This window comes from Mytilus edulis, chromosome 14, assembly GCF_963676685.1.
Source record: "Mytilus edulis chromosome 14, xbMytEdul2.2, whole genome shotgun sequence".
In the NCBI taxonomy this organism is placed as follows: Eukaryota; Metazoa; Mollusca; class Bivalvia; order Mytilida; family Mytilidae; genus Mytilus; species Mytilus edulis.
This window is the reverse complement of record NC_092357.1, coordinates 14,765,624-14,779,250: the sequence shown is the minus strand read 5'-3', so window position 1 is coordinate 14,779,250 and position 13,627 is coordinate 14,765,624. Positions and strand designations below refer to the sequence as shown.

General features: G+C 33.7%; 1 protein-coding gene and 1 long non-coding RNA gene across 3 annotated transcripts in view; one reads left to right on the top strand and one right to left on the bottom strand.

Annotated features, from left to right (window-relative positions):
- Positions 1 to 5,980: 5,980 nt before the first annotated feature.
- On the bottom strand, positions 5,981 to 10,095 carry LOC139502998 (uncharacterized). Of its 2 annotated transcripts, none has more exons than XR_011658995.1 (4): positions 10,072 to 10,095; positions 9,727 to 9,751; positions 7,961 to 8,016; positions 5,981 to 6,302 (listed from the first exon to the last, which is right to left on the bottom strand). It is a non-coding gene; the product is annotated as an uncharacterized lncRNA (long non-coding RNA). The 2 variants fall into 2 exon arrangements; XR_011658994.1 differs by lacking the exon at positions 10,072 to 10,095 and adding an exon at positions 9,858 to 9,923.
- The window catches only part of LOC139502997 (transcription initiation factor TFIID subunit 5-like), a 35,889-nt gene continuing 32,333 nt past the window's right edge, over positions 10,072 to 13,627 (top strand). The window contains exons 1-2 of the mRNA XM_071292665.1: positions 10,072 to 10,249; positions 13,035 to 13,147. Of these exons, the coding sequence (XP_071148766.1) occupies positions 10,151 to 10,249; positions 13,035 to 13,147 (212 nt within the window). The 5' untranslated portion in view covers positions 10,072 to 10,150. The remainder of the gene's footprint in view (positions 10,250 to 13,034; positions 13,148 to 13,627) is intronic.

Genomic DNA, 13,627 nt, shown 5'->3' with positions numbered 1-13,627 from the left:
GTATGAAATACTTGACACAGGACGTCTGAAAACGTTGGAAATACTTAACATAGGACGTTCTGAAAACGTATGAAATACTTGACACAGGACGTTCTGAAAACGTATGAAATACTTAACACAGGACGTTCTGAAAACGTATGAAATACTTGACAAAGGACGTTCTGATAACGTATGAAATACTTGACACAGGACGTTCTGAAAACGTATGAAGTACTTGACACAGGGCGTTCTGAAAACTTTGGAAATATTAATCATAGGACGTTCTGAAAACGTATGAAATACTTGACACAGGGCGTTCTGAAAACGTTGGAAATATTTAACATAGGACGTTCTGAAAAAGTATGAAATATTTGAAACAGGCCTAGGCCCTTCTTGTTTGTCTGAAATTTTGGCTTTTACAGTCTGTAATGTGTTTTCAGTATTTGCAGCTTGATATACAATTGATAATTCTGTGTTCGAGAAAAGTGTAACGAAAATAATTCAGTCCTTAAATTCCGTTCCTCTGCCAGATCGACCCATTTACCTTGCGATGCATTCAATCGAGAAAAAAAAGTCTAAGAATAAAGCGTTTCTTTTACTGAATTATTTAAACAAGAGGCTTTAAAGAGCCGGTTTTGTTCACCTGCATCTTCAACTATGGCCGTTTAGTAAAAATCATCATAATTAAATGGGAACAGCTCCATTCAGAGTTAAATAACAATTTCGACCAGTACTAATTTGTAAATCTTGTTTTGCTGATTACTTGTTATATAGAGATTAATACTTGGCAAAATCCGTATCACATGCTGTATCATCCCGAGATACCAATATCAGCCAGAGGAATATATTGGTCGAGGGTGATACGGCATGTAATACGGATTTTAATTTGCCATGTTGTATACGCTTTATCATATATTTAATTAGGAGAGTATTATAGCTTGTTGTTCGGTGTGAGCTAAGGCTCCGTGTTGAAGGCCGTACTTTAACCTATAATGGTTTACTTTTTAAATTGTTATTTGTATGGAGAGTTGTCTCATTGGCACTCACACCACATCTTCCTATATCTATATAGAATCTGCTTACTGGTGCAAAGCACCTGAATTAACTTTAGATTTATTTCTGCCTTGTTGCAACAGCTTACATATATATAGGAACTGCTTTAAAATTATTCATCCGAAGCACCTGGGTTAACTTACAATTAGCGTCCTGTATTGTATTTTATTTGATATAACCGAGCGACAATAGAGATCTGCACACTGCCAATAGGTGTTTACAGGTGCACAATTCTAATTACGGAAAATGCAGGTTCCGCCAGGCGATCGTATTCAACATGTTTTTTACCTGGATTGAATTTACAACTCGAAGTTTCGTATTAATACAAATATCATTGTCGTTTACTAAGTAACTTAGCATAAATGAACATAAGGGTACGATTATATAAGTATATTATTACAACTCCTCGGCCAATCAAATTGATTGAATTTGCATTATAAATTTCATAGTAATTTAAGGTTAAATTAAATATTGATTCAACAGAAGATCTCAACATTGTGCCAGAATATCTCAACATGACATACTTTATAACATATTCAGCTTAATGAAATTGTATTCTTAAAGAAAAAGAACAAACTGTAATATTATGTTTATAAGGTTTTAGAAAAATACCAATTTACTGATATATATGTTAGCTTTAACGATGATCGCACTGAGTGTCATTTTATCAATATTAACTGACTTACTGGCGACATTTACCTGCTGGAGAAAAGTCATTCCGATGTAATTTTAAATCATATTGGTCCATGTTATGCACAAAACAAATCCTAATTCAATTATGTATGGCATGACATTCTCCTATTTTACAAAAAAAATCATCGATTTTCAGTATATTGACGAAAAGTCGACCTACCCTGTGTTTATTTGGGATATTTCGAACCAGAAAGGCTCAACAGGAAGTGCCAGAATACTTTTTCCCGTCTCAACCACGTCTCAACCATATGGTTGAGATTAGATGGTTTGCAAGGCGTGTAGACATACCGAACTCCCGAGGCGATTTGTTTTGAATAAGTGGATGACCCAAATGCGTATTTTATCAAATTTTACAATCTCCCCCATGTTTCGGACGAAATTTGGGGCCTTTAAGAATGCTTACCACAGAAATTCTTTACCCTCACGTTTCAGTACTTATAGATTATCGTTGATCATCTTAACGAGATTGGCTTTCTCGCTTGTGCCGGGACGGCGAAAGCGAGAAAGGCAATCGAGTTGAGATGACCAATGATAATCTGTTTATCGCTATTTTACCTCAGACGACGTTGTCAATTTCATGCCAATTTCGTTGGCAACGACAAGTGCCTGCTTAGTTTCTAGCGATAATTTTCCATCTCAAGCGAGTAGCATGATATGAAAAATTATCACAAAAAAAGATCAAAGGAAAAATGCACAAAATAGCGATAAAATCAAATATCTATTGATTAGGCCAGCGTTTATAATCCCTAGCCATTTAGAACTACCGCGGCAATGGATCTGAACAAGTGGGTGACAAAATGCGTATATAATCAAATTTGACCATTTTCCCCCCCGTGTTAAATTTTTGGTCCTTTAGAATGCTACCCCATGCAGAAATTCTTTACCCTCACATTGTAGTACTATCCAATCTATTCATGAAGTAAGCGTCTATAGTCCATAGCCATTTATAACTCCCAAGACAATGAGCTTGAGAGCGGGTGGCCGAAAGGCGCATTTTATCGAATTTGGCTGTATTTCCATGTTTCGCACGAAATTTTCGACCTTTAGGAAGGATTACCCCAGAAATTCTATGGCGTCTCGTTGTAGAACTATCCAATAGCTATTTATCAAGGCAGTCTATAATCCCTAGCCACAAAGAACTACCAGGGCAACGGGTTTGAACAAGTAGTCGACTCCAAAGCGTATTTTATCAAATTTGAATAAAAATCAGTCTCATAGCTGTGTTACAGGTGGTTTTCACCATAAGGTACATGTACCAACTACTCGTGCCTTTCAAATTTTGAAGCCGTCAAAATACACCTTTTTAGATCTGGTACATCAATGCCAACACATTTTCAATTGTACGATTGGTTTTTTCTTTCTCAAAAAAAATTTCTCTAGTGGTCCTTCAAGAAAATATGCAGCTCCTCACCATCATTTCTATTGCAAATTGTGTTGGGTCCTTTCCAAAAATGTGGTGGTCGACAAATCTGTAGGACCACCACTTTTCGCGAACTCTTTAATTAAATGCACATGTATTTTATGTAAGTGTTCAATTTTGATATTTGTAAGTTATAGGCCCTGATAGAGCTTTCTTACAAATTGACGAAAGGTACGTATGCTAGACGAATCATACGCAAGACTCGTTTTAGGGATCCTTTATTTTGACATATTTAAATAATAGTCGTGGAATTTCGGACAATTATCCTACATGCAACGACACTTATTAAATTGGACTTTTTTTTTAGATATATTTAGAATTTCGTGACGTACGATATGTTAAAATATGATACCACCAGGTCGGAGGAGATAAATCTACAAAATATCCTGAAAGTCTGAATACATCTAGTAGTCAGACGAATAAAATGTCTCTAAAAGACTAAAAACCGACCCCTCTCCTACTCTTCAATATTACAATGTTGCACTGTTTAACCTCAGAAAATGCCAAAGCAAAGACATTGTCTTCTTCCCTTATAGAAAAATAAGAAAAAATTAAAACACAAATACTTCATTCAAAATTTGCAACGCTCAAAAATAATAAAATGAAAATGAATAAAAAAGATGATCTTCATACTTTGCGATACGCTGGTGCTCGTTTAATAACATTTGAATCATCGCCTCTCCTCTGGTAATATTCATTGCCCTCTAAAAATAAATGTGAATCTTGTCGTTAAATTTAGACTAACGTACTTCAATAAAGCCATTGAAAAGTTAATCGTGAAACTCGTGCTTAAAAAATTCCCGCGGAAATGTGTGTACTCGTGGTTTACAGAAGTAACGTATCGGACGCAAGTGTATTTGACACTATTTTTTTCTGTTTGATTATATTAAAATCGTGTATTATTTGCGATATTATTATTTTTGAAAAATAAAATTGATTTAGAAAAGAATGCCGTTTTATTGAATAAAACAGACTCTTACAGCGGATTCCATTGAGTGTGAAGCCAAAGGTAATATCTCTGGTAAGCTTGCTTGTTAGCTGAACCGTGAAGTCATTGTTAGGTTAGATAAACTACCCTACTTTAATAAACTAGTCTGACAGAAAACCAATCGATCTGTCTGTTGGACTATGCTACTTGGAAAAGAGGGTAGTATACCCGACCTAATAATGACCTCATGGTTCATCTAACAAGCAAGCTAACCAAAGATATTACTTTTCGCTACTCACTCAATGGAATGTGCTGTAACTGTTGTGAAATACGTGCTCCCTTTACTTTCGTCAATTTGTAAGAAAGCTCTGATATGACAAATTTAAGTATTCTCTTCCATTTCATTCATTGAGAATGACAGTGTGTATTAATAACCAGCTGGCAGCTTTTCCACTTTTTAACGTTTGAGGGTCTGTTCAACTCATCTACGAATATTTCAGTTTTCGATGAAATCATCAAGTTGGAGCCTATAAAGAACAATTTAATAGCAAGGCCCAAAATTCAAAATCTTAATTCCCGCTTATATTCAGAATTTTGAACAAAGCATTTAGAAGAGACTTGTTTTGAATACTTTACCTTTTGAACTATAAGCCATAATCCCCCTTTTTTGTTACAAAACTGTGGTACTATTTCATTAACCAATTCGACAGGAACCAAAGTGTTTGCCCGTATTTTCAAACCTTCCTTCAGAGGAGATGAAGTATTACAATTGTGTCAACTTTTTTTTCTTGATATTGCAAGTCTAAATGACCACCATACAGCATTCTAAAATTAATCCATCTAGATATTTTTTAACTTGATTGTGCCCCTTGTTTTTTTTACCCTATCAATTAATTGTATTTCTCTGAAAAATCAAGTCTCCTTATTGTGCTATGCTAATTTTCATGGTCGACATGTATTTCTAGTTAAACACTTGTACAAATCGTCTTTGCTTGGTTCATACATGGTCAATTAATGGAATATTAAGCGTCTTTCACGCTAGCTATAAAACCAAGTTTTCCACTGTTATCCAAGGAAATGCTTGTAAATGTACATGTCAAGTCAAAGAGTTATTTTTGCTTTCGATTTCAGACTTATCAGTTTTAATTTAATTGCATTGTATGTATTCAGCGACAATGGATATTAAAAACCTTCGTAACATAACTTTACAGCTGTGGTAAAGATAATGGGATTCACATAAAAAAATATATACCAATTACAATAAAATGAATGTTAATGTATATATTTGCCTATGAACTGCCATATCAATTATTTGTATCTATTATGGTTTTAACCGTATTCAGGCTGTGGAACCCAGTAGTTTTATCCTTCTGTAATACTGTCAGAGAAGTAAAGCCTGAATTGACGAATTATTACCAAGTAATCTAAAGGTCATTGGCCATCAACAAGAGAAATTTTCTCTAAGCTGTCAAGACAACTGTGAGAAAAGCAAGAGTTGAAATAATCTGTTTATCACTGTTTTACTAGACCACATAGCTAATTTCACTGACAATAAAAGAATAAACGAGCCCCAATGTTGGATGCCATTCACAATTGATACACGAGTTTCAGAAATTTTATAAAGAGTTCTGTCACAACAACTAATTGGCCCAAGTGATAGCACTCGAACAACATAAACTAAAAAAAAATTATTTTTTTCTTTTAATATTTTCAAAACCTCAACTGAACAATTCAATCCATGCAATTTCATGTCTTTGGATAAATTGGATCATTGCCAAGTCTAAGATATTACAAAATATGTTCTCATAGAGGAGCCACCAAAGCCTCAACAGTGGTTACCATACAGATGCCTAGCCTGGTCACCATGGAGACTTCCACGCAGTAGACACCAATTCTTCTTCTTCCTCTTTCTTCTTAAAAGATAGTTCCCAAAGTTGAGCCCTTGATGACAAAATGTTGTTGTTGCTTTGTGTTGCTGTTGTTGTAAGTCGTGTTGGATGACCATGACAACATATTGTTGTTAAAACAGCCATGTTTTCAGTCGAAAGCATGGTACCTGGTCAAACTAAGACTTTGATCACGTGACCACGCTAATTCATCATCATCGTTTTCATCATCATCATCATCAATAGGAGTTCTCAACTGAACACATGGTTGCAATACCTTGGTCTATAGCTGAACACATCAATTGGAGTCTTAAAAATAAACGATGGCAACGTCTACTTAGACCTGAAAGTAAACAAATGTACATGTAGTTGATTAAACCATTAACCCTAATAACGTTAAAACTTATGGATATCTTGCGTTCAATGACAAAACAGAATGCAATTGTGTAGAGTATAATAGTGTTTCATATTTTCAATCACGTTCAGTCTTCATTTCAATTACTTTAAACGTCTAAGACTACAAATCAAGAAACTTGGGGGTTGGAACAGGCAAAATGATGTTTTGAGATTTTTCAGGAATGTATTGTACTATTCTGATGCAGTCTGCACCAAAAACTTTTTCAACTACTAGTCCGAAGACCAATATTCCGACATTTTTCTTATTGGTCCAAACAAAGTTTTGCAAAAACTTACTAGTCTGAAAGAAACTTTACTAGTCTGGGGCATCGGATTAGTGGCTAACCGTGCAGACTGCAGTGATGAACCACTCGTCACATGATTGGGAGCATGTTTAAACCTGCCTTATTCTGCAAGTGCCTATGCAAAGTCAGGAGCCTATTATTTAGTGGTCCTCGTTTGTTGCGGTTACATATTTCATTTTCATTCATTATTTTTTACATAAATTGGGCCGTCAGTTTTATCTCATTTACATTAGTTATTTCGGGACCTTTTATAGTCGACTGTGATATGGGCTTAGCTCATTGTTGAAAGTCTGATGGTGACCATTGTTATTAAATTCTGTCATCTGGTCTGTTATGACGAATTGTTGTATCATTTTGTTCTCGTTCTTCACAGGACAAATGAATATATAACAAATGAAGGAAATGACACAAAATTGGCTGGATTTGCAGCTACTTCACTACTGAACCAAGTAGGTTTATAACGAAAGTGAATGTTGAAAATCTGTTCACTTGTTTGACAAGTTATGTTATCCACGTTCCATTGATATACACCTTTTCACTACATTCCCATCTGAAGTGTGTTGGCTTTGTTCACACAAAATATCGTGCCTCAAACTTTTCATTCAGAGGCATCATTTAACCGTTGTTTACCCTAACAAAACATTTTTATGGACTTAATTCATCTATTGACAAAATTTCATCCATGTAACAATAATGCCAAACTCGCACTATCATTTTCTGTTACTGATCAGATGACAGTGAAATTAAGGTCAAAACTAATTTGACATTAAAATCATATATTAATCATGTCATATGGTAGATGTGTAACCTCAGAAAAAACTACCTTGACCAAAAAATTGAGCAGGACGGACAGACAGATTCACAAACCGAACAAGTTAATGGTCCTAGGTTGGGCTTAAAATTCGTTCTTTTAACTAGCAAAATTTCAAATGGCCACTCTTTTCTCAGCTCATTGATGATGACTTTAGTTTTGTTCAACCATCTCATCAGCAATTTGTCTTGGTAACAATTCCCCCTGGAAAAGACTAATTAGCGAAAAGGTGTATTGATCTTTTGGAAATGGTCCAGATAGTTCACAGTGCATTTCTTTAGACAATATAGGAGAGAGGAGAAAAAAAATACCACCTGCACTTTCTCAATATAATTTATTTAGTTTGTACTACTACTTTTAAGACAAATTATATCAAAATTATAGAAATAGGCTCCAAACTGAAATATTGACAGCTTCTCAAGTTCTAATTTATAACCTTTTTCAGCAGGACCAAATTAAATCACTACTTATACAAGCTAATATAATTACCTTGCCCTCATCTTCCTCCTTTTACGCTTCAACCTCCTCATACGCTTCTTACGCCACTGAAAAAGAGAAGTCCAATGTAAACTTGATATAAAATTTTACCACTCATAACGAGATTCAATATGGCTGAACAAATTAGACGGAGGTTTACAAATGTAAATAGGATAATGTTAAGGAAATAAATACTCAAACATACATAGGTACATCATATCCTAGAAAAAATATGAAACGAAACAAACTATATCGTTGAAGGCCATTGGGCGACCCATAGTTAATAATTGCTATGTCATTTTGAATCCGGGTCCGTTTGCCCTGATTCATGTTCGCCCTAGTACCTGTTCGCCCTGATTATTATTTTTTTCTAATTGTTGTCTTGTCGCATTATTTTAAGTATTTGAACAAAATATGTTAAAGTTTGTTGAAAAATTGACAGAATATTAATATTGCCGCAATCAATTTATCATTTTCCCTTTGATTTGCAGAGTAGAATACTGGAATACAATGTATTTATCTTTATTGATATTTGTTAACAAAATCATTGTAATCAGTCAATCACGAAAGTATGCAGTATAAATTATTGTCATAATGAACTTGTAAATCCGTTTCATAATTTACAGTTCGTACATCATTGGTTTTATTAATTTCAAGCTGAATATTTTATTAAAATAAAACGTTTGTTTTTATTATTAATCCATCAAAAGACAAGTTTCACAATAATCAGTTATCCGAATTATTTTGTCATTGAACAATTAAAGATCATAAACAAACCATAAACTTTTAAATATTTCAATGTTTCCATAAATTTCAAGAATATACATGATATATATATACCATAGAAATATCTGAATAAGTTTATTCAACTTAAACTAAACTATACTAAATTTTAGCCCTGAATATTTTATTAATATTTTTATAGTAGGGCGAACGGACTCTGGGCGAACGAACCTAGGGCCAACATGTTATTAGGGCGAACGGTCCCGATACCTGTCATTTTGGTCTTTTGTGGAGAGTTTTCTCATTGGCATGGATTATTAACAAATTTTTGGAAAATAAGTGAAATTCCAAACGTTTCGAAGGGGAAAAATCTGTAGCTCTCATAGTAAATATATAACATTCAGACCTTTGGCTACATGTAAGGTTCCGAGGCCAATATGAAAGATGCTGGGTTTGGGAAGTTTTTTGGTACTTGCCACTCAAAATTGGTTCAGCAATAAGGTGGAAATCCAGTTACTTTTGAAACACGTGAAACAATTCAACTTTGAAAATTATATGGCTTTCTTTGAAAAGTTTTGGGGGAGGGGGTAGTCATAAATGCGCACTAAACGATGGTTCGTTGATTATGACCATTACCTGGCAGAAAAGGGGGGTCAATTTCTGGAATTGCTAGGCTATCTTAGTATTCAATTTAAGCACACGCATTGTAAATATGAATAATAAATATAATAGATATTGTTGAACAATTGGTTACTACAAGACACGAGATGTGTTGACAGACACCCACGGACTTCGGCTTCGCATGCTGCACCAGCAGTCCACATGGTCCAAGTTTTACGTTCAAAGACCTCAAATTAAAATTTATACATCACGAACAGTTTTGCCACATATCATTAGAACTCTGATATGCAGTATGTTGCAATTCACTAAGTGTCACAAATGAACTTTCTCCCCGCAACAAACAACATTCATCAATGGTCGGACGTAAATGCGTGTTATCCGACATGTTTATGTGCAAGACTAATTCGATAAAAAATATTAAGTTACATGCTTACCTTTGCTCTCATCTTGCTATATTATCTGAAAGAGATGAAAATACAACTGTAGAATAACAAATTAACAGAAGATGACAAAAAGTTAGAGTGATTCAAATGGATTTGTTTTTCGAAAATTTCATACGACCTACCAGCAACACGAAAGCGGAAGAAAGGACATAGCCTATGTTCAAAATGGGTTATTTAGCATTAGGAATAATCTATAAAATAAACATATAAATGATATCAATCACATGCAAATTCGAAACAATAAATATTTTTCTGAAATATAATATGCATCTACTTTTAGTTTATTTATTTGTTCATTTTATTTTTATAGAAAATTTAAAGACTATTGACTGGTACCTTCCAATCCTATACCTATCTTCCCTATGGTGTGTGAAGATGCGGACGGTTAACAGATTAAGCGAAAACCACTTTTAAAATGAATAGTTTACAGTCACAGTCTTCTCCTAAATCAGATGTTTCAGACAAACAGACACTATTAGCTGTTTTACAATTTCTAAAGAAAAACAACTTAAAGGTCGACCAATCTATATATCTTGATCAACTTCGTATATAATTAATTATGCCCGCTATTTCGCCCCTGTTAGTGGTAACTTGAAAATACTCTGAAGTCAGTTTCCCAAACCAATAGCCTAAATAGTCAATACAGGTCTAAACTAACAGTACATTACCTTTTATCCTAACTGAACTAAAACTTTTATTTTAAACAAACCACAACAAAAAAGATGAGCCATAGGCCTAAAGTATTGTGTAGTCAACTGTTCTCGTAGTAATCATTTCTCGATAGCAATGTGCATGGTTAAAATAAAAGTAGTACGCGAAATCGCTCATGTTTTCTATATTTGTTGGTATTTCAAGGACAGAATAAAACTTGCTTCAAGCAAGCATTAAATTCAACATTTCAAGTTTTCAGACATTTTACAACAAACAGGCTATTAATATTATTTGAACTTGGAATTATTTTTAATTATGGAATTTGCTTGATTTCGTGTTATTGAAATTTTTAATAAATTCCATGTTTAGTCTGTACTGAAATGTTCTGTGCTGCGCACAACACTTTCTATTTAACAAAGAAAATAGTATATTTTTAATAGAATGTACTGTGCTGCGCACAACACCATTGTATGGAAAGTGTTATCAAGGATTTGTATAGTACTATACAAATCCTTGGTGTTATTAACCGCTCAAAAGATCATAATACCAAATAAACATGGAATTTATAAAAAAATTTAAACACAAGAAATTATGCAAATTCCATAATTAAAAATAATTCCAAGTTCAAATAATAGCCTGTTTACAGTAAAAATAATATTTTCTGATTTTAGCCTACTTTTCCTTATTCCCTCAGTTCATAAATAGCATGTTTTCAAATGTAAACAAAACTTAGCTCGAAAAGAAGGTCAAGTCCACATACATACATGTAATACACAATTGTAAGATCAGGGATGATTCCACTATATAGTTCAGGGCCGCTGAGCGGCCCTTAAATTGGCCAGCGGCCCCCAAAAAATGTACATGAAAATGAATTCCCAATTCAGGAAAATAAAATAAAATCGATATTTCAGGAAAAGTTTCTGTCACCGATTAAGGCAACTATAATTTTTCATAGTTTGTTGTCAAAACGTTTTAAAATCCAGATAAGAATGCTGTTTACGGTCGCATCTTAGTAACAACGATTCAATTATGTCAACATGTGGGAAACAATTTAAACAGCCGAATACAATTAATTGATATGTTATGGTAGTATTGGATCTTGTAAAAGCAGATCGGCCAGCAGGTTGATAAAAATGGGTGTCAAAGCAGACCTCGGCAGAGAGCAAATTCAAATATAACATTGATGGATAAGGTTTAATGGACGCCGATCTCGTAAAAGCAGATTGCCCAGCAGAGCCAGTTATATAATATGATGAACACTTGTTTTGTAAAAGAAATTATTTCCTCAAAAGACAAAAGTTTGAGCGTTTTTTGAAAATAATGTTGATGATAGACCATTCATGAAATACGATGTCATCATTATTGAACTATTTCAAAAGTTTTGAAGATGATCCAAATAATTTTAAAGAACACTGGTTCAATGCTTTAGATATCTTATCAATCAAGTATATGAACCTTTGTAAAATTTTTGCTTTTCTGAATTCGACAATTGACCAGTTCAATTTGAAATCCATTTGAATTCAGGTAAATTTATAGAGATGACCTGCTGTTGAAAAAATACCTGATGAATGATTTTTTTCAATGGTTAATGTTAGCTGAAATATATGTTTTTATAATAGGCCTAAGTAACTATAGCTAAGATGATAGACTAGTGCATCATGTTCAATGATATTCATGTAATAACAGTAGCCCATCCAGAATTATTCAAAATGTTACAACTTACATGAACATCAGTGTACAGACATGACAGGTTAAACTTAATAATATACATTTTCCGTTTTTCAGAAAAATAATGTTATTTCGTCTTAGATTTTATGCTTAAAAAATTCCCAATTAGAATAAAAATTCCCAATTTGATGTTCAAGGGACCCATTTGAAAACACCTGGAATCATCCCTGAAGATATGGTGTGATGTCGCTATGACAATCTTAATATCTTTGTTTTGTTTATATTAGACCAGTTTATTGTTTACATGAATTAATAAGTTAAAATTAGAATAATATTAGTTTAAACATATTTATTTATAGGATTGGGAAACAAGTTATGGTAACTTATATTAATCCCTTTCCACTTTGCGGGTGCGAGTGCTGCCTTGTAGAGTATTAATTCCTGGTTCAAAACATTTGTGTAAACATTCCATGTAAATCAAAATTTTATTCATTGTCCATACATTGCAAACAAATAAACACAAGCTCTGGTAAGCTTTTAAAATTGACATTATAATACATTACACAGAAACAAAATGACATGCATTTAATAAATCACTTATTTTAGCATGTGTTCATTAATTATCCTGAATGTTGGAAGTTTGCTTTGAAGAAAGGTTTCTGAAAGATTTCTGAAAATTTCAAAATTTTTTGATCAGGGCATATATTGTACTAGTTGCGGAACCATAGCTCTTAGGTCCTTATGCTATTTTTTGACTATTTGGGGACCGTAGCTAATACTGTAGGTCATGTGAACCTTCAGTCCAAAGGTCAATATTAGGTTTTTACTGGTCTACCAGTCTGCATCGTTATCAAATAGTTCAATTTCCAAGACTAGTAAAACATTACAAACATTTACTATTGTAAGTGGTAAAAACCCTATATAAAAATAAGGAGATGTTGAACTGAGTTGTGCAAAGTTGTTCACTTTTATTGTTGTAGTGTACAGAAGAGTTGTTAAAGAAAGAGGCTGGGGTCACAGATGATGATGTTAAACCACAAAGCGCTGGCCAAAGTGAAAGTGATGTCGCCAATGCATTAGCTGCTTATAAGAGGTAAGGGCAAACTACAAAACCTTGCAAGTGAAAATTATATTGCCAATACATAAGTTTCTTATGGAAATAAGAGTTAATAGATATAAGAAGATGTGGTATGAGAGCCAATGAGACAACTCTCCAGCCAAGTCACAATTTGTAAAAGTAAACCATTATGCAAATGTAGATTGAAGTACAGTCTTCAGCACAGAACCTAAAATAACTAGTGTAAAACCATTCAAACAGGAAAACCAATGGTTTAATCTATATATTAAAAACGAGAAACACTTATGAATCGCATCAACAAACTATAACTACTGAACATAAGATTCCTGACTGAGGACAGGTGCAAACAAATGCAGCATGTTTAAACCTTTTAATAGGTACCAACCTTCACCCTTATCTGAAACAATAGTGTAACATCACAACGTAGAAAGGCAAACTATAAAATATCAATTGCAATGGCTTAACTCAATCAAAAGACATCTTAACACTAGCTAT